This window comes from Sphaerulina musiva (assembly GCF_000320565.1).
Source record: "Sphaerulina musiva SO2202 unplaced genomic scaffold SEPMUscaffold_11, whole genome shotgun sequence".
In the NCBI taxonomy this organism is placed as follows: Eukaryota; Fungi; Ascomycota; class Dothideomycetes; order Mycosphaerellales; family Mycosphaerellaceae; genus Sphaerulina; species Sphaerulina musiva.
The window spans coordinates 160,341-185,249 of NW_016017393.1; the positions used below are offsets into that span (position 1 = coordinate 160,341).

At 49.6% G+C, this 24,909-nt stretch overlaps 7 protein-coding genes across 7 annotated transcripts; 5 read left to right on the plus strand and 2 right to left on the minus strand.

Moving 5' to 3' along the window:
• Positions 1-1,654: 1,654 nt before the first annotated feature.
• On the plus strand, positions 1,655-3,344 carry SEPMUDRAFT_17810 (amidase signature enzyme; the record flags this gene model as incomplete). The annotated part of the gene is made up of 3 exons (XM_016908298.1): positions 1,655-1,717; positions 1,775-3,005; positions 3,067-3,344. Coding segments are annotated over 3 exons (1,572 nt in total), but the record flags the coding sequence as incomplete, so codon positions are not given.
• Positions 3,345-8,767: 5,423 nt separating this feature from the next.
• Positions 8,768-9,289, minus strand: SEPMUDRAFT_72812 (prefoldin subunit 6; the record flags this gene model as incomplete). Its single annotated transcript, XM_016910002.1, has 2 exons — positions 9,015-9,289; positions 8,768-8,951 (listed from the first exon to the last, which is right to left on the minus strand). Exons 1-2 carry the CDS (start codon positions 9,266-9,268, stop codon positions 8,768-8,770), a joined length of 438 nt encoding a protein of 145 aa, XP_016756831.1. The 5' UTR covers positions 9,269-9,289.
• Positions 9,290-9,499: 210 nt separating this feature from the next.
• SEPMUDRAFT_151677 (vacuolar sorting ATPase Vps4) lies at positions 9,500-11,239 on the plus strand. The gene is made up of 2 exons (XM_016906974.1): positions 9,500-10,297; positions 10,362-11,239. The coding sequence occupies exons 1-2, from the start codon at positions 9,669-9,671 to the stop codon at positions 11,053-11,055; spliced, it is 1,323 nt and encodes a 440-aa protein (XP_016756832.1). The 5' UTR covers positions 9,500-9,668; the 3' UTR covers positions 11,056-11,239.
• Positions 11,240-11,534: 295 nt separating this feature from the next.
• SEPMUDRAFT_151678 (DUF367-domain-containing protein) lies at positions 11,535-13,034 on the minus strand. The gene has a single exon (XM_016906975.1). The coding sequence runs from the start codon at positions 12,985-12,987 to the stop codon at positions 11,692-11,694; it is 1,296 nt and encodes a 431-aa protein (XP_016756833.1). The 5' UTR covers positions 12,988-13,034; the 3' UTR covers positions 11,535-11,691.
• A 165-nt stretch (positions 13,035-13,199) lies between these two features.
• SEPMUDRAFT_128353 (VHS-domain-containing protein) lies at positions 13,200-15,414 on the plus strand. The gene is made up of 2 exons (XM_016902212.1): positions 13,200-15,080; positions 15,160-15,414. The coding sequence occupies exons 1-2, from the start codon at positions 13,281-13,283 to the stop codon at positions 15,370-15,372; spliced, it is 2,013 nt and encodes a 670-aa protein (XP_016756834.1). The 5' UTR covers positions 13,200-13,280; the 3' UTR covers positions 15,373-15,414.
• Positions 15,415-15,880: 466 nt separating this feature from the next.
• SEPMUDRAFT_151679 (kinase-like protein) lies at positions 15,881-18,838 on the plus strand. Its single transcript, XM_016906976.1, has 5 exons — positions 15,881-16,305; positions 16,439-16,791; positions 16,846-17,150; positions 17,207-17,453; positions 17,516-18,838. The coding sequence occupies exons 1-5, from the start codon at positions 15,941-15,943 to the stop codon at positions 17,707-17,709; spliced, it is 1,464 nt and encodes a 487-aa protein (XP_016756835.1). The 5' UTR covers positions 15,881-15,940; the 3' UTR covers positions 17,710-18,838.
• A 1,138-nt stretch (positions 18,839-19,976) lies between these two features.
• Positions 19,977-22,364, plus strand: SEPMUDRAFT_166403 (amino acid permease). Its single transcript, XM_016908229.1, has 2 exons — positions 19,977-22,013; positions 22,094-22,364. The coding sequence occupies exons 1-2, from the start codon at positions 20,522-20,524 to the stop codon at positions 22,303-22,305; spliced, it is 1,704 nt and encodes a 567-aa protein (XP_016756836.1). The 5' UTR covers positions 19,977-20,521; the 3' UTR covers positions 22,306-22,364.
• The last annotated feature ends 2,545 nt before the right edge of the window (positions 22,365-24,909 follow it).

Sequence of the window (24,909 nt, forward strand, 5' to 3'; positions counted from 1 at the left end):
GTATCGATGCCAGTTGGACCACGTCTTGCCGTCACGGCCGTTCTCGTCATAAGGATCACCGTTGCAAGCAGAGTTTCTTCCAACGACGCAGAGCCCAGCTTGACGTTTTGCGTAGCTGATGTCTATGGGCATGTCAGTAAAGTCCAAAGCAATCACAATCGCTCGGGCGAGCAACACAACGTACCTTTGGGTGCAGCAACGAGGGCGTTAGTGCCCAGGGCAACGTTCAGAAGCAGGACGACTTGAGTAGTCTTCATGATGATTGTGATAGTATCTCTCTTTTGGAAAGATTGTGAAAGATCGACGGAGTGTGAGGGCTGAAGGAATGTACGGACAGAAGTCAGTGGGATTACGCATGTGTTATGTGTTGCGCAGGTCCGAGAATACGAAGCAAGATCCCAGGTATACTGGTCTCAAAATACCGGTCATGGACGTTGCCAGCTCTCCAGCATTACCGCCAACCTGGTGCAAGACAGTCACAAGGCACCATGAATTGCCACAGAATACCTACGCAGCAGTACTGCTCGATGGGAGATTATCGGGTTATCGTCAAGTCCATAATCACTAGCATTTCTAGACCAAAAAGACACGCCAACCCCATGAAACAAGCAAGACACCACCTCGACGTCAACTACACTCTCCCTTCGGCATTTCTACCTGTCATCCCTTTAAGCATAATGTGCTTGAGAAGTTCTTTGAAGGGGCCGAGACCAGGTCGGCGTTTTCGGCACATTCATCCAGCCTGTAACAACATTGATACATCAAAAGTCGTCATCTGACACACACATACACAGGAGGCCTACATACCACGCACCACATTGGAAAGATGGGCGTAGTTTCATCAGCCTACCAAGTTTCCAGTTCAGTCTCTCAGCACAATAGACCGATCAGAAGATTTGTATGCCTTCGGGCTTACACACGCGCTTGAGAGCGTCACGGATATGTATATCCCGAGCTTACATCTTTGTGGCACGAATATCAGCCAACCGAACAAAAACGATCCTCGAGCAGCTGACGTCCAAACGGAAAACAAAAGCAGATGACAGGCGTGCCATGATTCGAACAGTCTCAGAACGTGGAAAAGGGATACGCTGCCATGCCTACGTGTCCGCCTCAGGCCTCGTCTCCGTTGAACAAGATGAATGACACAGTACTGTAACAGCAGTAATGCTGGAAGACGCTGAATCTACTCTTCTCTGCGTATGATTTTGCGCGACTGACCGTGGCGACTAGAAAGTCACCGTGTCGAACAGGATGCGCCAAGATCGAGTCTCATGTCGCCAACGTATAGCCCGTATGCGCAATAATACAAGAAGCCAAATTGGGCTGTTTTTCGACATGATAGACACACTAACGTCGTTGATAGAATACGCAGAAGAGTAGGCAAAATGATAATGTATTAACAAATCTCTTCGCCACCTCACTCATCGCGAGGCGGAACAGGTAGGATGATTGCCAAGCCACTTCATCCCTAGCCTTGGCCGGCCTGGCCTATCAAACTGCAGGCCAGCTACATAACCATGTACCGCGTGAGGTCGGTCGGCAATCCCGTTCGGCCAGCGAAGCCATGCCTTCATTCTCCTGGATTCCCGCTCTTGTTGTATCCTCATTCGTGCTTCAGAGTATCAATGCTCACGAGCCTGAGTCCAACCCCTTTCCCCTGGAACCGTGCAATGGGGTTGTTATCAAAGATGTGACTGTGGCCGTGCTACAGGAAGTACAGACACACCCCATCACACGCACAAATCACCAATATCGCTGATGATGAAATCAGTACTTCGGGAACGGACAACTCACAGCCGAGCAATTGAGCCAATGCTACGTGGACCGCATTGCAAAGACCAACCCATTTCTCCATCATGTGATCGAGATCAATCCAGACTGGCAGACCATCGCTCAAGGCTTGGACAGCGAGCGAGCCAACGGCACCATCCGAAGTCCACTCCATGGCATTCCGATCTTAGTCAAGGATAACATCGCCACAGACGACCGGATGAACACCACCGACGGCAATCTTGCGCTTCTCGGCAGTAAAGTCGCAGATGACGCTTTCGTGGTGAAAAAACTTCGTGCTGCCGGCGTCGTCATCCTCGGCCATGCCAATGAATCCGAGGATGCAGATCACCGAGCAGTCATCGACTTCTCAGAAGGCTGGTCTGACCGTGGCGGACAGTGTCGAAATGTCTGGAATGGCACGCAGCAGACTGCAGGAAGCTCGACCGGATCCGCGCAGGCTGTGGCGGGATATAACATTTTACTGAGTGTGGGCACGGAGACTCATGGTTCTGTGCTGCATCCCGCTGGTCATGCTGGAGTTGTCGGATTGAAACCTACTGTCGGTTTGACGAGTCGGGATGGTGTCATTCCCGGCTCGCACAATCGTGACTCTGTGGGGACGTTTGCGCGGAATGTACACGATGCGGCGCTGTTGCTGGATGCCATGTACGGCGTCGATGAGAATGATCCTTGGTCGGTGTTGCAGACGGGAAAAACTCCTCCGGCTGGGCACGCGCAGTTTGCCACCGACTCATCCGCTCTGAGTGGTGCAGTGTTTGGCATCCCCTATCATATTTGGTGGTCGACCGTCGCCGGAATCAGAGCGCCTGGGAACGAAGTCAAGTTTCTCGAGCGGATCGAACAATTAAAGCAAGCTGGGGCTACCATTATCAACATCACTGAGCCTTTGCCGTATGCAGATGAAATCCAAAATGCGTATGGTTGGGGAGATGCTGCAAACACCCCCTATTGGCTGCAAAGCGCTCGATATCTCAATGTGGACTTGTACAACGGGTATACAGAGTGGCTGCAGAAGATTTCCTGGCCAAAGGGTCGACGAGAAGAACTTCCGCTGGAGAATCTCGGAGATCTTGTGGTGTGGAATAATCAGAACAACGACTCGACAGGTGCGCTGGGAGGTGCCTATCCCTGGAAGAGTGGACAGGACGCACTCGTGGCCGCTGTAGCAACGTCTGGCATTCGTTCCGATCGGTATTGGACAGCGCTGCGTGAGTTTTTGCCAAGATAGGTATGCAAAGAGAAGAGCTTTAACTGACTTAACCGTCCCAGACTGGCGACAAGTTCGATCTGAAGCCTGCATCAATGGTGCCTACATCCACACTTTTCCCAACGGCACCACAATCACTCTCGACGCAGTGCTGATTCCCAACGTGGCCAGCGCCAGCTCTTCATCTGCCATGGCAAGTGTCCCCGATGCGGCACAGTATCCTGCCATTACCATCCCCATCAATGTAGACGGCTACAATGTGCCCATGGGTCTCGGAATCTGGGGAACAGCGTACACGGAGAGCATGCTGGTGAAATGGGCATCTGCAATGGAAAGTCTGTTCCGGTTCAACGAGGACTTTGAGCCCAACTATGTCCACTACAATACCTCCAAAATCCCATTCGATCCCAGGTGGCCCGGAGGTATAGTTTAGTTGCCACAACAAAACAATCAGGCTTCGATCGATCTCCTCGACCTGCTCCGACGGCACTTGGAAGACGACGCGATCTCTTCGGAGTCCGGCCGGACTTGGACGTCAAGGACAACAACAACAAATCAATCAATCCATCGGTCTGTTCGAAACAATACCTTACTATGAGGGCTGCTGCTCCCCAACACGGTTTCCCACCGGTACAACACAGGGGGAACTTGGTGTAATAGACTGGAGAAATTAATCACCCGACCTCCGATCGCCCCCTACTCCCATTAGTTTGCCTCTTGATAACGGGCTCGCACGAAGACCGAAGTCACCACCCGCCCCTCTTTTTTTAGGGGTCAAATGACCGCGAATCCTGTGTCTCGTTGGTGCTGCTGCTGGGTGGCCGGAAACCGCTGTTTGGAAGTGGGGCGCGAATGGCAGGTGGAAGGGGGATGCAGAATGAAATTACGCGTGGTCGTTGAGAGAAAGGCTCGAATATATATTGAGAGGGAAGGGATATGGATATCTATTTGACTGGGCATTTGGCATTGGCATTTGGCATTTTTGCCAGAAATCTACCAATCAATCAATCAATTTATACATCTTTATAATCCGTCCTTTTTTTTTGTACTCGGTCTGAAACAAAAACCCCCCCAAAAAAATCTCCGAGATTTTCCTGCCCTATCTTTTTGTCCGTCCTGCCCCTAACTGTTTTACAATATACCAAATACCCACAATACGAGGGACGAGACAACCAACAAAAAGTAATGGGAGACTTGCATCCACGCCCCGAAGAATCTCCTCCACTTGTCTCAGCCAAGCCTTCGCGCGTATATACCAGAGTTTCTGCAGTTTCTTGGATTGAACATAGTCCGTATCTTCTTCATCAACGACAACAAGAACAACAAGAACAACAAGAACGAGAAGAACAAGATCAACGAGAAAGACAGTCAGGATGCAGATCTCATTCGTACTCTTCGGATACTTCTCCTTCTTCTCCTCGTCTGCATGGGCTTGGGTATGATTTTTTTTTCTTATCCTCTGCATTCGTTTCTGAACATCTATTATCTGGAGGACGACGACGACGACGATTGCTGACATTTTCTTCTCTTCTTCTCCTTCGACATCCCAATAGCATTGTCTTACCGATGGAGGATCCGGCTCGGGAGCCTGTTACGAGAGTGAAATGAATTCTGCCAATGCGCAAGTTTGTTTGGAGGTGAGTGGAAAAACATCATTTACAACCAAAAGGGGAAAAAGCTTCATATTGCTAACGAGATTTTGTTTTTTTTTTTTTGTTTGTTATATAGTCCGCACCATGCAGAGTCAGCAATACACAATGCTCTATCAATGCCGAGTGGATTTCTGCGGAGGGAAAATACAGAGCGAGATGTAGTTAGAGAGAGATATCAGCTCTTTTTGAGCTCTGCTCTTTTGAGAGTGAGACTCGGATTGAGAGAGGGAGGGGAAATCATGGATGGATAGATTGATAGAATCGAGACAACAATGGTCGTTGGGTATAGGTAGCGAGCGTTGGACTGCTACGGAAGAAGAAGAAAAGAATCAATTGTTCTTTTTTATTTTGTTTGTTTGTTTCTTCTCTTATCTTCTCTCCTGCTCGATCGATCGATCGATCGATTGAGTATTATTATTGGGGTTTTTCGTTGCGTTGATGGGTGTGTAGTTCGTGTTTGGCAGTATTAGATCGTGTTTAAGAATGTACACGGTACCGGGAGTGTTGATGTCTTTTTTTTTCCCGCAAGATTTGGTTCGAATTGTAGTCTATGGGGCTTTTTCTGTTGATACTTCGTTTCTATCATTATTGTAGGCTGTATATAGGGAGTATATCCAAAGTAAGAAAAGTATAAAATAGACTTAGTGGCAAGGGGTTAGGAGATATTCAATCATTGTCTTAGGATATGAAATCGTATTGCAGTTTTATAGTCAGAATACCAAAGATACAGTATAAAAAGTCACTTGAGTAGAGATTCGATCAAGGCCTTCGAAGAAGTGAGTCAATCGTAGTGCACCAACACCATTCGATCTCGCACTCCAGCACAATCCTACCTCGTACAACTGTTTCGCTATCCCCTAGGGAATAGACTGTAGCCTACTTCATCGTACCTAAGTAATGCAGTATATCCATCTATACAAAGTCTTCGCTAATCGGGATCCGAGACTGCAGACGGAGTTCACAAACCCTCCTTTCTATGTAAATCCAAGCGGCTTGGTAGAGAAGGAAAAAGGGTAGCGATAGGTCATCTGAGAACCTGCGGCAGATGTAAGAATTTGTTTATAAAATCCAGAAGCAAACAACGAGTCCAAAATACGAAAAATCTCGATCGGCAAAAACAACAATCAATCCACACTTCCTAGTCTTGAGAGGGCAAAAAATCCCCTTCCTTCAAAGCTTCTAGTATTTTTATTTCTTACTACTACCTACCGTAGGTACTGAGCGATCGTTTTTCCCGGATTTCCTATTGCTTCTAGTATTATGAAAATGCCAAGGAGTCCAAGAACTTCGCATGATGACGTGTCGTGTTGAATTCATTCACTAATGTAATGTACATGTAGGGACGGGGTAAGGTATTTTTCTAACCAGGTTTTGTTTTTTTGTTCAGAGTACCTATTCCCCCCTTGCCCCTTTTTCGTGTATTTGTCGTGATATAAAATCTATAGTACATAGAAATCGGAAGGCTTTGAGAGTTTTTTTTTGGGTGATGATAGATAGTGGTTTGGGGAAGGTTGAAGAGGGTTGATGATTCTGTTATAAAAGATAGTCTGAAAGGGAAGAAAAGAGAGCTAGTAGGTGTATGTGCTTTGCTGCTATAGGGACGGATATCTTCCCCGGTACCCTCAGGGAAGTACCTGCCCCTGTGTTACAGGCTACTTCTGGGCTCTCGTAACAGATGGAGTCGCTATCCATCCGAAGCATGCCGAAGATGTTGCAGAAATAGAGAAAAATAGAGAGGAAGAGAGATATAAAGAGAGAGAGAGAAAGAGAGGAGGAGATATGTATACAGGGCATGTTTCTGCTGCTCGTGGAAGAACCACCCACATTGGAGTATCTATTTACCAGTCTGAACGACAAATCGATTCATCGATTCATCAATCAACCCATCAATCAATCCCCCAATCACTCCCACTCCAAAATCATGAACTTCCTCATCCTCATAGCAACAGCTCTCTTCACAACTCTCGTGTCATGCGATGTACGCATCCCAATTCTTCTTCTTCTCATTCCCCCTCTTCCTCCTCACTACACAAACCCATCATCAGCATCAGTCACAAAAGAACTGCTGATTACCTATTCACTAACACCAAAACCAATGTATTCTTAACAACAGGAATGCATGGCCGTCACCGGAGGAGTAGGCCATGGAAGTGGAACTTGTTACCGCGGAACTGCAGAAAGTGGAATCGGTCAGACTTGTAGAGAGGTGAGTGAGACGAGACGAGACGAGATGCCCTCTTGAATCTCCTTTCTTTTTTTTCTCTGTCATACATTCTTTGGAACGCAGTACTGATGTTTTTTTTGGTGGAAAATAGGGAGCGCCATGCTACAATAATGGAAATTCGTGCTCTTTCGATGGAGAGTTTATCCGATCAGAGGGAAAATATCGGGCGACTTGCACTTAGTGTGTGTGAGAGAGAGAGAGGTTTTGGTTCGAGGCTCTTGGGGAGGTGAAGTCTAGCTGGATTTCTTGGTGTGCTATGGTGCTGTCTAAAGGTGATGACGATGATGATGATGATGGACATGATGGAGATGGTAGCATCTCAATGATGTTCAACCTCCGGATCGTTAGTCGGTCTGGTCAGTCAGTCGGTCTGCAAGGAGATTTTGCAGTTAGAACGAGTGGCTCTCTGGCCATTTGATTCGGTTTTGCACATGTCACTCTCGTGTTTCATGCTTCGTCGTCGTTGTTGTTGTTTTTAGTGCTGTCTCTGTCGGCTTTCTACCTCCTCGTTCAGTCGTAGCATTTTCCAGTCGGTCGCACATACATACATTCGATGAGATCTTCCCAAATGCGTGCGTGTTATCATCGGCCTGCCGCAGGTGTTGGGTACCTACGTCAAGTCAGCAGGCTGAGTTTTGGCGCGTACTCTGCACCGAACAAGGAGCAGCGAGGGACAAAACGCGATCATGCTCCTTTGGTGCCACTGTGAGACCTCCGAAGTATTGTAATGACGATCCCGAAAATCTACCGTTCTTGGCTCACCAACGCTCACTTGCTCGCCACGGAAGTACTCAGTGTACCTCGTGTACTAGTTGCAGCTCGACTCGTGTCATAATTTAGTAGGAGTGGTGTTCCTTGAACCGGGTTTCCCTCATTTACACCTGATCAAATCGTTGTTTCTGCATCGATTCTTCACTTTTTGATCAAACCAGCAAGTCCAATCACGATGAAATTCATCCTCTTCGCAACCGCAACTCTCTTCACCTCGGCGGTGTGGGCACGTACTGTAAGTACTCCCCTCTCTTGCTCTTTTGTTGCCTCGTGCCTACCAGATACTCTTTGTTCGTCCCCCGGACTAACTCTTTTCTTCTCCTCAACAACAAAAGTCCTGCAAGCCCGTCTACGGAGGCCCCAAATACGGAACCGGATCTTGTGTCGACGACGTAACCGGAGATCAGCAAAAATGTACTGTTGTAAGCAAGTCGCCAGATGAATAGTAGAAATTTTGTATCATGGGAAGAGTATTGATGAGTTGTGAAATGATTGTAGTCCAATCCTTGCTACGAAGAATTTAATGGGTGTGTTTTCAACACGCAGTGGGATGCCCATGATAATGGAGGTCGCTGGAGGGCGAATTGTAGTTGAGTTGAATCAAAGAAGGAGAAGGAGTGTAATTAATGCCTGCGAACGCGTTGTGAAAGAGGCGGACGAGTAGACTCGAGGGTTGGCGTGATCTTCGGCTTGATTTTGCGCGATGAGAGTGGATTCAGGCTGCGAATGTCATCACTGTATTGACTTGCTTTAGATAGCGATTGAGCTTCGCAGTCTAGGATTTGGGCTCGTCAGACTAGCTCGTATACCAGCTTTGGTGCTACTCGCCTTGCCAAGTATGCCAGCTTCGTCGCCCAGGCCCAATGTGAACCTAAATGCAATTGCTTCGCATCTCAAACTGCCCGCCCATTCGGTTCGGCGGTCGTCATAGCATATGAGATGCGTTTACCTTCGGCTTCGCGGTACCGTCGTGCTCTTATGGGTAGGCCGCCAGCTTCCATACCTTGGAACATCTCGAGCGGTCGCCATGAGACTTGAGATGAGTTCCGCTCTGCTCTGGTAGGTGTACCGATGAACACCTCAACCAACTTCGTGGTTCGAGCGCATGCGCTGCTGTCAGAGCTGCAGATGTCTTTCAAGCAGAGGCAGGAGCTTGTTGCATTTGAGATTGGATTTGCATAATCTGGTACACCCATCGTCAGCGCACAGTTGATCATCACTCGTTTGCAGTCTACTTGCCTCCATCTTCTTCCCCTCACTCTTATCCTGCATGGTCTTGATGTTGTCTTCAAATCGTTTGCTGTAGTGGAAAAGGTCAACAGTCTGCAACTCCACTGGTCATTGATGGGGAGGCTGAAATTACATTTCCTTCTCGATGAAGTCCAATCTGCCGTCCACTGTGCTTTTCGCCTCGGTCGTATCTTGCTTCAACAGTACGGGGCCGACGAGCTTGTAAATGGTAGCATCGTCTTTCAAGCCCTTGAATTCAGATTGTACGCCTTTATTTTCTTGTTGTTGCGCTTCCAGTTTTTGACGGGCAGATATGAGTTCGCTGAGCTGTGTCTGTAGGGTTTGGTAGTCGTCGGAGAGCGCCTGGAGCTTGGCGCGGTCTGCCATGATGATTCCTGGGCTTGGTCTAAAAAAGGGGGTTGCCGGATGAGAGAGGGAGAACGAGAGCGCCAAGTGAAGTCAAGTGAAGTCAAGTGAAGTTGTGCCTCCGTGTCAGTGTGTGAGTGTGAGAGTGTCGGAAACAGTTCCCCCGCCATTCGACGGATCGCATCGTCCCGCGCAAGTGGATGCACCTGGAGTCCTGGACATGGTTTAGTCTCGTCGTTAATCGCAGCAACGACCACTTCCACCCACAACACTGACCACTCACTCACTCTCCCTCCCTCCCACTCCATCTCCTTCGCCCTGCTCTGCCTGTCGCCCTCACACCTCCGACGACACGGTATAGCCCCACTTCCCTGGGAGAAGGCTGCCTCGCGCAGCATCGCGGTACATCTCCTCCATCAACATGTCCAACACCGATTTCCTCGGCCGCGCGATCGAGCAGGTCAAAAAAGCCATCGAACTAGACACTTCCGGCGACTATGAAAAAGCCTACCAGCAATACTACTCTTCCCTCGAACTGTTCATGCTCGCGCTCAAATGGGAAAAGAACCAGAAATCAAAGGAGATGATACGCCAGAAGGCAGCGGAGTACATGGAACGCGCGGAGAAGCTCAAGAATCACTTAGCCGAGCAGGACGGGAAACGGAAACCTGCGGCCATGGGCGCGAATGGGACGGCGTCGAATGGCAGTGGGAAGGCCAAGGGGGACGACGAGGAGCAAGATGCGGATTCCAAGAAATTGCGGGGTGCGTTGGCGGGAGCCATCTTGACTGATAAGCCCAATATCAAGTGGGAGGATGTTGCTGGACTGGAAGCTGCCAAGGAGGCGTTGAAAGAGGCTGTCATTCTACCGATCAAGTTTCCACATTTGTTTACGGGCAAGAGGCAGCCCTGGAAAGGAATTCTATTATATGGACCGCCGGGGACGGGAAAGTCGTATCTGGCAAAGGCTGTTGCGACGGAGGCGAATAGTACGTTTTTCAGCGTATCTTCCTCGGACCTGGTGTCCAAGTGGATGGGAGAATCGGAGCGGTATGTCCATCATTGGATGTTTACAGTGACGCTATGACGGCATGAAGGCTAACGTGAAGGACAGCCTCGTGAAACAACTGTTCAACCTCGCGCGCGAAAACCGCCCCTCAATCATCTTCATCGACGAAATTGACGCCCTCTGCGGTCCCCGCGGGGAAGGCGAGAGCGAAGCTTCGCGCAGAATCAAGACGGAACTCCTCGTGCAAATGGACGGTGTAGGTCGCGATAGCAAAGGCGTACTAATTCTGGGAGCCACCAACATCCCCTGGCAACTTGACGCAGCAATCCGAAGACGTTTCCAACGAAGAGTCCACATCTCGCTCCCCGACTTCCCCGCAAGATGCAAAATGTTCGAATTGGCCGTCGGTGGCACCCCCTGCGAACTTGGACCCGAAGATTATAAATCTCTGGCCAAGTATTCCGAGGGGTATTCCGGATCAGACATTAGTATTGCTGTGCAAGATGCGTTGATGCAGCCAGTACGGAAAATCCAAACCGCGACGCATTACAAGGAAGTGGAAGTGGATGATCCAGAGGGCAGTGGGAAGAAACTTGCGAAACTGACTCCTTGTAGTCCCGGGGATGCCGGGGCAAAGGAAATGAATTGGACGCAGGTCGAGACGGAGCAATTGCTTGAACCTCCTTTGCAGGTGAAAGACTTTATCAAAGCCATCAAGGGGAGTCGGCCGACGGTGAGCAAGGAGGATTTGGTGCATAATGCGGAGTGGACCAAAGAGTTTGGTAGTGAGGGCGCTTGAGGAGGAGCAGATTCAGGGCGAAGAGACGGCAAATGAGGGAATGAATGATAGGTATGACATGGAACTGCGCAGCGCAGCACTGGGAGGAGAGGGATTTTTTCTCGTAACATGAAAGCATGTCAACAGACAAGACGGACAATTGAGCGTTTTTTTCTTCTCTCTAAATTATGATGATGCAGATGACCGGAATCAAGAAAGCGATGGAGTGATGATTTCGTTAGAGAAGTTCGCATACATACATACAGTACCTAGTAAGTATCATGTGTCATGTATACATCCAGCCCATCCACTTGTCGTACTGTTACATTCATTACCTACCTTGTACATTCCACCAGATCACGACGTGAGAGCTACATGTACTGGCTGACATGTTCCCTTTCCGAATTCTCTAAAATTCGCGGCTGTCCGTTAATCCAGACCTACCGTACTCGGAAGTCTTGATTGTGAGAGAATGTGATCATATGCAACATCCATCAGACATTGCTTCATGATAAAACTGCCCGCTTATGGCAGGGAGAGTATATACATGTATCTCTAGAAGGTCTAAAGGTTCGTCTCCTGCAATAAATCACCCAATCATTCACTACCAGGCAGGATATCTAGCCACCATATCAACTCGATGGAGATTTTTCATTTTCAACGACTCCCCAAACTCTTACTCGACGCATCAATCACCGCTCGACTGAAAGTTGCACTCAGTTTTCCTTCCTTCTCCATGGCGCGTTTTCGTTGAGCAGCAGTGATGCCGGCGCGGTCGGTGACGGGAGCGGCGTTCATGATGTTATCGAAATCGGCGTCGTCGTCGTTGAGATTGATATCGGAGCCAGATTCGGCGTCGGAGTCGACGGGTACATCTTGCTGGGATTCTGCAGTGGGACGTTGTATGCGTTCTAGAGGGGGTTTCTCTGTTGAGGATGGATCTGCTTTGTTGGTGTTGTTGGTGAAGGGTTTGGATGCGAGGACTCTTCTTCGTAGCTCGGCCATTTCTTCTTCGTCGTCATCGTCGTCGGGTGGTAGGCCGTATGGATCTCTCTCCTCGTCATCATCATTCCCGTCTTCTTCTTCTCCGGAGCCGCCTGCTTCTGCTGTGTTACCGTGGATCCGACTCTTCTCGCCAGGTTTGGGTCCGCCGAGTTGTATCCCTCCCAGACTACTTGTGTCGCTGCCGTGTTCGCTCCCATCATCGTCATCGTCATCGCTATCCCCATCACCAGTCAGTCTAGGCTGCCTGTGATTCAGATTCCCACCCCTCCACGCATCCTCCTTATTCGCCTCCCGCTCCTCCCGATCTTCCTTCCACTCATTCTCAATCTTCTGCAACCAATCCTCCTCGGCCTTCTTCACGCCCTCCTCGTCTCCCGCCTCCGCATACCTCTTCAACACCTCCTCGTTGATATCCAGAAACGACTGTCCGTAACTAAACGTGCCCAAGATCTCCTCGGCCCAGTCCAAGTGCCCACATATGGCGAAAGTGGCGGCCAAGGCTTCGACACAGTTTAATCTCCACGGTTTCCCATAGTTTGTCGGGTTTGCAGCAATGAGATATGGCAAGAGTCGAGGATTGGGTCCTCCGATGCGGTTGAAAGGGACTTCCTCGATGCGATTCCAACTCGCTTCAACCACAGCCGCACCGTATTGCTCCAAGATGTCGCGATCGGCGGGACTGCAGAGTTGTTTTCCCTTGGGGGAGATGACGAGTCCTTGATGTTTTTGGCCGACGTGCAGTTCGCGCATCAGACCAAGCCGCATCAAACGTTTGCCGGAGCAGCGCTTGGCATCGCAGTGGTTCAAGTCCCACGCCGCAGCTTTGAACGAGGGGCGTTTGTGCGTGGTGCTGGAGGGATTGTCGGGGTTCGTGTGCTGTGCGAATGTTTTTGCACCGCCGCCGTGCTTGGACTTGGCGCCTTTGAAGTCTTTCTTGTGGCGGACCATGTTTGCTCTGTCTTCCTCGTCAATGGATTGTCGTTGGTGGAAGAGTGGTAGTGGTGGTGGTGGTGGTATGGAGGGAGGCGTATAAATGTACATCCATTGTATCTCGATTTTGATGCCTTGGTGACGTATCGTTCACATCCCCCGCGGCAGCACCCGACCAGCTCATATCACCCCATGCATAAGCAACACTACAGACTCACTTCTTCCTCCGCCACAAAACTGGCTGGCCGGTACATTTCTGCATAACGGCAAGGGAAAGGGGAAAAAGGGAAAAAGGAGTCCAGGAGTCCACAATGGAGGCAGCATCGGCGCGTTATGCTGCCCGCGACCGATTCGCATATCCCACCGAACCCGCCCACACGCCCCTCCAACGATATATCCAGCAAGCCTGTTCACCCGAGAATTTCGAGCCGAATCTGGCTCTCTCGCTGGAGATTGCCGACTTGATCAACGCGAAGAAGGGGGGAGCCCCCCGCGAGGCGGCCGTCGATATCGTCAAGTACATCAACCACCGCAATGCCAACGTCTCGTTACTGGCCCTGTCATTGCTCGACATTTGCGTCAAGAACTGCGGCTATCCCTTTCACCTGCAAATCTCCACCAAAGACTTCTTGAACGAGCTCGTGCGCCGCTTTCCCGAACGACCACCCATCCGAACCACACGCGTCCAGAACCGCATCCTCGAGCTGATTGAGGAATGGCGGCGCACAATCTGCGAGACCAGCAAGTACAAGGAGGACCTGGGCTTCATCCGGGACATGCACCGCTTGCTGCATTACAAAGGATATCAGTTTCCCCAGATCAGCCGCGAAGATGCGGCGGTGCTGAACCCCAGCGACAACCTGAAGAGCGTCGAGGAGATGGAGGCGGAAGAACAGGCGGCACAGAGTGCGAAACTGCAGGAACTGATCCGCAGAGGGACGCCGCACGATCTGCAAGAAGCCAACAAGCTGATGAAGGTCATGGCGGGCTACGATACGCGGCACAAGACGGACTATCGCGCAAAAGCGGCCGAGGAAGTGGGGAGGATTCAGCAGAAAGCGAAGCTGTTGGAAGAGATGATGCAGGGTGTGCAACCGGGTGAGAAGGTCCAGGAAGGAGACGTCTTCGAGGAGCTGGCCAACGCCTTGGCGAGTGCACATCCCAAGATTCAGAAAATGTGCGAACAGGAGAGTGAAGACCATGAGGCGGTGGCGAAGCTGTTTGAAATCAACGACTCGATACACCGAACCATCGAGCGCTATAAATTGATCAAGAAGGGGGATGTGGAGGGGGCGAATGCGATTCCCAAGGGCACGCTGGGTGTCAGTGGAGCAGGTGTGAAGCAGGGAGGCGGCGGTGAGCTGTCTCTGATTGATTTTGGAGGCATGGAAGACGCAGCTCCAGCAGAGCCCACGCAGTCTCAGTCCTCGACAGCAGCGCCGAAGCAGACGGGAAATGCATTAGAGGACGATCTGCTGGGCCTCAACATGGGCGACGGCAACTATGGATCTGGAGGTGGCATCTCACTTGGGGGGAGTGGCTCCAACGGCAGCGTCGACATCATGGCACAGTTCAACCAACCACAGGCATCCGGCTCCATCTTCAACACCACACAAAAAGCGATACCTGCACAAGCTCCCGCATCGAACTTCAGTCTCTTCAGCCCACAGCAGCCTTCTTCAAAGTCTGCAACACCTATACCCGCATCGTTGCAGCAACATCAAGCGAAGAAATCCGACCCATTCGCATCTCTCGCCACACCACCTCGACAAGCATCACCTTTCCAGCATGCATCACATTCCAAAGCTTCATCTCAAAACCTCGATCTCCTTGGCATGGGCAGCACCAGTAACGGCAGTTCCTCGAGTCCCGCCCCTTCCACGTCAACCACATCAACAATAACACCAGCACCGGCCGCCGTCGACGACGAATGGGAATTTAGCTCCGCACTTCCGGATCAACCCACAGAAATCACCGTCACCAAAAGCACCATCCACACCATTTTCAAAGTCTCGCGATCTAATGATTCCGAACTCCTCATTCAAAGCCGCATCTCCAACGCCACTGCACAACCCATTACCGATTTGACTTTTCAACTGGCTGTGACAAAGGTACGGACCTCCTCCCTGACTCAATTCCTTCCCACATTCTAGCTCCATCCAAATCATGTCCTAACCAGAGCACAAATAGGGTCTATCACTCAAACTTGAACCCCAATCTGGCCGCAGTCTGGCTCCTCATCAGCAAAATGGTATCACGCAGACGATACGATTGATTGGGGCGGAACGAGGCAAAGGGACGGGGATTAAAATGCGGTGGAGAGCGAGTTATTCCATTGCCGGCGCGTCGGGGAAGCAGTCTAATAATGAACAGGGAGAGATTGATGGATTGGGTGTGGCGTAGTTGATCGCATTATCAATAGCAATATCATTATCATATTGTCATGGACATGACCAATATCATCAGCATGTCGTTCGTGGAGAGGAGAGTGAACATCAGAAGAAGGAAGTTGAGAAGGTGATGAACAATTGGATGAAGCATTCTCACTTTTACTCCTACTCCTACTCCTACCCCTACTCCTACTCCTACCTACATACCTAGGTAACCTTCCTACCACTCCGTTGGTGAAGAAGATGAATCAGTACAGTATATATACAATACCTTACCTTCAGAAAAACTTGACATCTAAGTCACACAGTCACACAATCAAACAGTGTCACAGTCCCACAGTCCCATATGTAACCATACACAAACACAAACACATACCTTGGCATTCCCGCCCCTCCCCGTCCCAGCAGCCCTGCTGTGCCACATTGACATCAATCCATATCTATCTACATCCTAATAACATACAACACATATCGCGAACCAAATACCTTTTGCATATCACACATTACACATCACACATACAGTACATCTACCTGATTTACCAAAGAGTGTCTAATCTCTTCCCTCTCGAAAAAAAAAGAAAATGCGCCTTTCAAAAGCAGCATCTTTCCTATTATGCCAATCCCCCCTATCCCTATCCCCCCTAATCAGGTCCTCCAACGCAGCAGCAGCAAAAGCAACACGCCCACTAACTCTCACAGCACTTCCGAAACGCACGGGGCAAACTCCATTCGAAGAAGAAATACTCTTACAAGACGACAACAAAGACAACAACAATAATAATGAATCTCATCTATCCAACAAGAAGAATGTTTTTTATCCCGTCTCACCAGGAGATGTTGTTGCAGAGGGAAAATATTCGATGATTTCGAAATTGGGCTGGGGGAGAAATTCTACGGTGTGGTTGGCTGAGGAGAGGGGGAGATGGCCGGGGAGAGGGAGATGGAGGTATGTTCTTTTTTTCCCTTTTCTTTTTTTTTTTTATTTTTGTCTTTTTTTTGGTAGTGTTATGGGAACTGTCAATCGGGCACACGCACTACTCGTAATAGGATATTGACGGCTGTCTTTTTCTCCTCTTTAGAAACTTCTGGCAGCAGAAGCAACAACAATCATTTGTTGCCATCAAGTTCAACAATTGCAATGTCGACCAGGATGCGATTCGACATGAATTAGACATGCATCAGCGTCTCGCGACGGCGGATCCTACACATCGAGGATCTCCTCTGGTGAGGAGAGTAATGGATAGTTTCGAGATCAGGACAAAGGTCGGGACCCATCTCTGTTTGGTATATCAGCCTTTGCGAGAGACTTTGGGTTGTTATCAGTGGAGATTTCCGGGCGGTCGGATACCGATTCCACTTCTGAAAGTATATGTGCATGCGCTATTGGTGGGCTTGGATTATTTGCATTCCAAATGTCATATTACACACACTGGTAGGTGTTTGAGATGTCTGATGATATTGCTGTGGTACGGTACTGACAGAACAGACTTGAAACTGGATAATATCCTCGTCAGCTTCGAGCACGACTCCGTCTTGCCCGAAAGGGCTCGGCAGCTTCAGCATTCTGAGCAGATGTTTCAAGAGACTCCCTACGGTCGTGTATTCCAGTCGTATAGCGATTTCGGTCCGCTGAAATCATATGTCAGCGTACCCATGATTACCGATTTCGACCAGGCTGATGATGGTGATTTTGGCGCATATCCCATCCAACCCGATGTATACCGCGCACCCGAAGTCCTCCTGGGCTGGGGTTGGTCACATAGCGTGGACATTTGGAATTTTGGAAACTTGGTATTAATGTCCAGAAATGCTCTCTCCTTTCGACAGGATGCTGATTGAGACTATAGATATGGACGTTGGCCAGTGGCGCAGATCTGTTCCAGCCCAGTCACCCTACTGCACCCAGCACGTATGATCCCGTGATACATTTGGCCCAAATGTGTTCCGTGCTCGGGTTTCCCAGCCCTGCGTTGCTGAAGCAGCGAGCGCAAAGTGGTGCCTGGAAATGGACACCAGCACTAGAGAACTCGAAGGGCGAGCTCTGTACCGACGCATGCTCGTTCTATGGTGGACCACATTTCGACCCGAGTACTGGTAGGTGGAGGAGGACTCGCTCTGGTGGCTCCATGTACTTACTTGCTAATGACTCGGAACAGGTGAATTTCTGCACCCCGATGCTGTACCGTCGCCCCAAAGCCTACATGATCGGGCTACTTTTGTGGGAGAAGAAGAGCGGGCAAGTTTTGTGGACTTTATGAGCAAGATGCTTACTTGGGATCCCGCTGCAAGGCTCGGCGCTGATGATCTTTCACATCATCCTTGGCTCGTGTTGGGTGGTCGCATCAAATAGGCAGTAGTTACAACGTGATTTCTAACCCGTCTCCATGGCGCGTGCGGAAAGGCAATAGACCATTTTGGAAAGCGAGTCCGCAGGGCTGTGGTCGTGGAGTTGCTGTCTCCTCCACTGCAATATCATATGAGATGTGCAGTGTGCCTCATGGGCCGCGTCTTCGGTCCTGTCGCCGTCGTCGCTGTGGGTATCTCTGCTGCCGCCTTCTTCAGATGTCTCCAGCTCTTCAGATGCCTCCTCGACTTGTCCCGTCCATGTCTGCCCTTCTTCTTCTTCTTCTTCTTCTTCTTCGTCACTGTGGCGCGTTGACTCCACCGAGATCACCACCTACCTTTGTATGGTTCTTGTCGAATTTTGCTCGTTACGATGCAAGTCATTATTCGAAAATGTGCAGCGTCGTATCGACGTAGCGGGCGTGTTGTGCGGTACTCTGCGTCTATAGCCAGTATCGAGCGGCTGCTTCTATGACATCGTGTCGCTGTCGTGTCGCTGTCGAAGAGATGGTTCGGTTTGCCGGGAGAAACATCGTTCCCTTTAGGTACTATCGAGGTTGGCCGAAGTGTGCGCAGATTCTCGTTCCGGCGAATGTATCAATCGCCGCGAGTCGTGGCTGGTGTAGGTAGGGTTCTAAGTTAGCAGATTTGAGCGGAGTGCTGTCCTGGTCAATGTGTCGCTCGCCGCTCGGATTCTGCTATGCGCACTCCATCCTCCATATGAGTTGAGCAGCATGGCTGTACCAGTGGAAGATTTGCGAAAGTGATCTGCTGGCCTGAGGCGATTATGGTCCAGGCTCAAAGTATGAAGCCATAGCTGAGGTACCATATTGAAGCTCTGCCCCGCCGGAGTTCGGAAAGTTCGGATTCTCAGTGCGCCTGAGCTACATCAGCCCAGCCTTGGACTAGGAGGTAGTGTAGGTACCGTCCTGTAGGTAGATGCAGGTCGAGCGAGGCTGGTGCGATGGGGAAGACGGGAGGAGTACGAGGACAGTCGGGATGAATAGGAGGGAGAGATGTACAGTAGTGGTGCTGCGGTATACAAATTCCCATGGCCAATCATAGGTAGGAGGTAGGTGAAGTATCATCTACCTGACATGTAGGAGGATACTCGTTCTAGAGCTCTCTCCGATGTTCTAATCGACGTCAGACGGTTGTCGGGGGGCTTGGGGCTGACCTGGCCACGGGTCGGGGGGTCTGGGCTTTCCAGGATGGTGATAAGCGGCCCGTATTTCCTGCTCAACTGCTCATCATGGCTAAAGTCTACATTATCCAGTGGGAGATGAATGAGGGAGAAGAGGAGGAAGAGGTAGAGAAAGGAAGAGAAGAGGAAGAGGAAGAGGAAGAGAAGCAAGATGAAAGAGGGGTGTCTAACTATTATGATGAACCAGGAAATGCACTCATATTCAGGCTCCTCGCTACCAGTACCACTTGCCACCATTCACAGCCTCACAGGGCTGATGTAGATGGTATTACCTGACTTATTATACCCGGCCCACAGGACAGACCAGGACAGTGCTCATGCCCACGTGCTGCTGGTCCAAAAGGAGGAGACAGTCCGCTATCATTCATCCATGGTTGTGGCGGAGACAGCCATTTGACGGATAGAAAATCCTACATCCATGGATGCTGATGCTGATGCTGATGACGACGATGATGATGCTGTCATCCACCTGGGCGGGCAGTCATCCATCACCCACTCCCACAGTCTCACGGGGCACAGACAGCCTCCCTCCACTGCCTCCTACTAGGTAAAAGGTACACACAGACACAACCGGCGGTTCTCTCGATGCGCTAGAGCGGCGTAGAAGGGCCGGGTGGCGGACCAAGAACAATCTACTTTGCTAGCGTTCCAAGAACGCCACCGTAGAGATACTCTTGTGCCTAGCATGTCTACTATGCCCACTCATGCCACTATGCCGGTCCGGGCTACGCGACCGCTGCATCTCTGCTCGATTGGATTACGTTTCGACCTTCCCACCACCGGCTTTAACACTCTCTGCACCTTGAGGCTTGTGATGCAGCTTTGGATTCGTCGGTACCTGTACCTACATACACCTACTTAACCTCTTCCATCTCTAGCTTTTTTCCCTCGCCTCGCCCACCTCAGACTAGCTTCGACGCTGAAAGGTTGTCTGTAGCTCTGTGATATCTCTCTGCCGTGTCCTTTTTTTTCCCTCCACGACACCCCCTCTCTCCCCGTTGTGGTATACCTACGCCGAACAGAGACAGAATCGAGCATTCGGCCTTGCCCCCACCACTTCTGCCCAGGACCGACCATCCAGTTAGTACTTGAGGGATTCTCAGAACGACAACGCCCAGAAGCGACCTCCACCGAGTCCACCCGACCACCAGGGTCCGAAGCGAAGCGACAGGCACAATTCGGTATTGCCGTCCCGGGAAACCATTCCTGCAATCATCTTCCCTGATTCCTTCAACTTGTGTGTGTGTGTGTGCGTGCGACTGCGTGAGAGAGACAGAAAGAGCCACCACATCCCCCCCCCCCCGTCCCCCCGTCCGTCCGTCTTCCTGTGCTATCTGATAGGCCACCTCCGGAACCTGCCCAAAAGCGACAACAACCCCCGAGAGCCTCTGCATTCCCATCAATCTTCTGCTTTGCTTGAAAAGGAAAAGAAAAACACATACAGTACCTCCCCTACCTGACCTTACCGAGCTACCGTATCTTCTTCTTCCCACTGCCGCATGAGTGAATGATTGTCGTGTGATTTTGCACATCAGAGCCACGCAGCCCGCCTCCCCGACCCCCCATCGTGGACGATTCGCGTGTCAGCGACGACGCCCACCTCACTTCAGCAACCATGTCCAAAGCCGCGCCCTTCGATCACGGCTACCGTACCACCGAGGACACATATCGTCGAGGATCCAAGCCGGCTTTTGGGAAAGAGTATGATGGCGACGACGCTCTGCCCGAGGCACCACGCCGATTGAACTCGGTCGACAGTGCTCCGGAAGATGTGCTGGCGGCACTGGGATATACCCAAGAATTGGTTCGTAACCGATCGACCTTGAGCGTGACGTTCATGTCCTTTGTGCTGGCCTCGGTGCCCTATGGACTCTCGACCACCTTGCTCTATCCTCTGACCAACGGTGGTCCCTCGACCGTCATCTGGGGCTGGTGTCTGGTATGTGTGCTCATGCTGGCCGTTGCCATTTCGCTGGCCGAAATCACTTCCGTCTACCCTACTGCCGGTGGTGTCTACTACCAGACCTATATGCTCTCTCCTCGCTGGTGCCGATCTTTGGCCGCATGGATGACCGGCTGGTCGTTTGTATTGGGCAACATCATCATCACCCTCTCCGTCAACTTCGGTACGACTCTCTTCTTGGTGGGATGTATCAACATCTTCCAAGGCGACCCATACTTGGACGAGACGACGGGTGAAATGACGACTGCTGGCATCTTCGCCGCCGAGCCCTACCAAATCTACCTCATCTTCATCGCCATCACTCTGATTTGCAACGCCATCTCGTCGCTGCTGAACAAACATCTTCCTCTCATCGATACCTTGACCGTGGGCTTCACCTTTGTCGGAGTTCTCGCCATCATCATCTGTGGACTGGCCATTGCGAAAGAAGGCCGCCGCAGCGCTTCCTACGCCTTTGGCCACTTTGAAGTCCTCTCTGGCTGGTCGCCTCCCGGATGGGCATTCTGCATTGGTCTGCTGCACGCCGCATACGCCACCTCGGCCACAGGCATGGTCGTCAGCATGTGTGAGGAGGTTCAACGGCCGTCGGAGCAGGTCCCGAAGGCCTTGGTCGGCGCCCTCGTCCTCAACTGGGCCTGTGGCTTCATCTTCTTGGTGCCCTTGATGTTTATCCTTCCCGACCTCGTCGCCGTCACCACCGATCCGACCGGTCAGCCCCTTCCCGCCATTCTTGCGCGCGCCATTGGCAACCAGGGAGGCGCCTTTGCCTTGTGTGTGCCCATCATCATCCTCGGCTTCTTCTGTGGAACTGGCTGCACGACGGCCGCCTCGCGCTGCACGTGGGCGTTTGCTCGTGATGGTGCCATTCCCGGTTCGCGTAAGCTCCAGTTTGACACGATCAACAAGAAGCTCGATGTGCCCTTGAACGCTATGATGCTCAGTATGGCGGTGCAGTTGATTCTCGGTGTCATCTATCTGGGCTCCAGTGCCGCCTTTAACGCCTTTAACGGATCTGGTGTCATTTTCTTGACCTTGAGTTATGTGATTCCCGTGGCCATTTCTCTCATGGGTGGACGCAAGTCTCTTGTGGGCGCACGATATAATTTTGGCATTCTTGGTGCTGTGTGTAATGTGGTTGCCATTGGTGAGTTCTTTTTTTTTTTCGTTTTCTTCTCCTCTCCGCAAACTCAGTAATCTTTGACTAATTCTTGTTCTCTCCTCCAGCATGGACCTGCTTTGCCATTCCTCTCTTTTCCATGCCGAGCTACCTTCCGGTCACCGCCAGCGGCATGAATTACGGTTCCGCCGTCTTCGTGGCCGGTCTGGGCGTAGCATTGGCGTGGTATTACATTTGGGGGCGGAAGAATTACGCGGGACCTCGCGATAGTGATGCTTTGAATGTAGGCGAGGTGACTCCTCAAAGCTCCTATCCATGAGGTTTTCATCCAGCGTATGTAGCAGATATACCAATAGATTTGTTTCTTTTCTCCTTGTCAGCATAAGGTACGTGCATGTATCATGTACCTATGCAAGGCACTTAGATGAGCCTCAGGCAGCCCTGTTCACATCCAGTGAGGTACTTGGTTGTAACTTGTTGTTGTCTTGGCAGAGTTAGTCTAGGGTCCTGTCTTACTCTCTACCCTAGGTACAGCTTCAATTATGTCTAAGTTTCCTATCTATCTCCTATTAGAGGTAATGTTGAGCTAGGACATGTTTAACATAGTACCTCCGCGGTTCCGAAAGTCTGTCTTCTTGGCAAAAATCCACCTCCCTTTAAGATAAATTCTATTACTTTGTAGAGTAATTATTCTATATATAGACTATAGAAATCGATATCGATTATAATACCCGCGTTGCAATCCTTATACTCTATACTATCGCTAGATATACATTTGACTAAATTGCGACCGTCCTACTAGGAGTAAATGCCTAAGTAGCTTAAAGATTCCTCTATAGAGCTAAAACTAGGGCTAAATCGAATACCTTTACTTAGATACTCGATTATATCGATCTATTACCTCGGAGTAGGGCTCCTTAATGCGTAGAACCGGGTTCTCGGACATCTTTATAGATTAGACGAGATATTAGGGACAAATAGAAGTAGTAAAGCTAACCCTAAGCTACTAACTATACTATAGATTCAATCTGTAATAACTTACTCAGATATCTACTCTAAGCCCTAAAACTATAGCAGGTATAGAATATACTTAGGGGTAAAGCTTATTACTAAGCGGATCTAGTAGATAATCGACTAATCTATAGAAAAAGGGCCCTAAACAAGATTGCCCTAGAGAAGCTCGATTTAGACGATAGGAAGCGATATATTAAGTAGGTTCTAGCTCTTAAAGCAGAGGAGGTTAAGCTTATCTTCTATAATAAGACTCTACTTAATTTTAGGGGTTATAGAGGTAAGAACTATATATTAGTACTAAAAGGGGTAGATATCTACTTAGACTAGTTTAATCCTCGCTTTTTAAGAATATAGTAGGCCGCTATCTCTTCCGAAACTCGTCTACAACGTAGGGTAGTTGTTTAGAAGCTAGAATTAGATAATATAACTATTAAATTAGCCTTGGATCTAGCTAGAGTATAAGCTAAGATAGCTTCTTAGATAGAGAGGCAAATCTAGGCCTTAAAGGTAGAAAATACTCTAGAATAGGAACTTCTTTAAGAAACTAATACTAGAATTAATGCTTATAATACCTCTCTACCTTCTAGACAGCGCAAAGAGAGGAAAAAATACGTTACTACTAAGAGGTTATTCAAAATTAAGAAGATTTTAAGGGATAGGAAAAAGGAGGGACTAGATTCAGTATTCTATACTTTCTAGATATATAGGGACCAACTTTTTAAGTACTATTATAAAGTCTAGGCCTTATACCCTTATAAGGAAGTCTTTATTATAGAAGATAACGTTAGTATCTATTACAAAGTAAGAAGGATTGTTACTAGTTTGATTAAGGCCTAAAATATCAAATTTTTGGATACCCCTACTAACTTACTAGACTTATAACTAATTAAGACCCTCTACAATAATAAGAAGCGCTTACTAAGGCTATTTATAATAGGTATTGTTGGCTTAGGTAAGTATATTCAGGAATTAGTAGAGGATAAAGTTTCCTATATTTAGTTAGTACGGAACGACCTCCCTAGCCTTCCGAAGCGTAGTATAGGTTAGGCGTAGGGGGGGAGTAGAGGCCAATCAATCTATAAAATAGGGCTAGAAATCCTAGAGAGCATACACTCTAATTAGCGCATCCTTTACAGTAGGGCGCGCTAGGCCAAATACGTTACTACCTTAAAAAAGCCCGCTATAGGCGCAAAAAAAAAAGCTCTACGTAGTAGCCGCCGGAGGCACCTCCGTATAGTTTCGTAGCAAAGCGAAGGACTACTATACCCGCCGGAGGCAATCTACCGCGTACGTAATATACGTAGTACGTATATTGCGTTACGTACGTAGGTATATAGCGCGTAGCGCTATACGTCGCGATATAGTATAGTAAGGTAGGCGCGCGGAGCGCGGCTTTCGGAGCCGGAAAAACCGTCCTCCGGTATAATATATTATAATAACGTAAGCAGACTTGAACTTTCTACTTCTACTCCTAAACTTCCTTCTATCTATACTAATATTATACTACCGACAATACCGATACCTACCGCTACGACGACGACGACGACGTATACTACCGCCGCGGACGTCTACTGCCGATACGCTATCGAAGAAATTACGCCGCCGACGATACGCCGCCGCCGCCGATACCCCGTCGAACCGAATACCTATCGTAAGATCTAACGTATAACGATAGCGACGACGAGCCTTACCGCCGATATGTATACCGCTAACTAACTCGTAGAAATATACGCCGGATCGACTAATTCTACGCCGAATCGATATACCGAACTGTATTATAGAACCCTACGCCGAATTAAGACCAATTCTAGCCAAATCGACAATTAGTATTAAACTATAGAACCCTACACTAAAGTTAACCGACGATAGCGACGACGAGCCTTACCGTAATACCGCCGATATACTAAAG

Coding starts and splice junctions, on each gene's coding strand:
- SEPMUDRAFT_166403 (XM_016908229.1), top strand. CDS start 20,522: ATGTCCAAAGCCGCGCCCTTCGATCACGGCTACCGTACCACCGAGGAC. Junction 22,014..22,093: donor GTGTAATGTGGTTGCCATTG/GTGAGTTCTTTT, acceptor TCTCTCCTCCAG/CATGGACCTGCTTTGCCATT.
- SEPMUDRAFT_128353 (XM_016902212.1), top strand. CDS start 13,281: ATGGAGGCAGCATCGGCGCGTTATGCTGCCCGCGACCGATTCGCATAT. Junction 15,081..15,159: donor TTCAACTGGCTGTGACAAAG/GTACGGACCTCC, acceptor GAGCACAAATAG/GGTCTATCACTCAAACTTGA.
- SEPMUDRAFT_151677 (XM_016906974.1), top strand. CDS start 9,669: ATGTCCAACACCGATTTCCTCGGCCGCGCGATCGAGCAGGTCAAAAAA. Junction 10,298..10,361: donor TGGATGGGAGAATCGGAGCG/GTATGTCCATCA, acceptor CGTGAAGGACAG/CCTCGTGAAACAACTGTTCA.
- SEPMUDRAFT_151678 (XM_016906975.1), bottom strand. CDS start 12,987: ATGGTCCGCCACAAGAAAGACTTCAAAGGCGCCAAGTCCAAGCACGGC.
- SEPMUDRAFT_151679 (XM_016906976.1), top strand. CDS start 15,941: ATGCGCCTTTCAAAAGCAGCATCTTTCCTATTATGCCAATCCCCCCTA. Junction 16,306..16,438: donor CCGGGGAGAGGGAGATGGAG/GTATGTTCTTTT, acceptor TCTCCTCTTTAG/AAACTTCTGGCAGCAGAAGC. Junction 17,454..17,515: donor ACATTTCGACCCGAGTACTG/GTAGGTGGAGGA, acceptor GACTCGGAACAG/GTGAATTTCTGCACCCCGAT.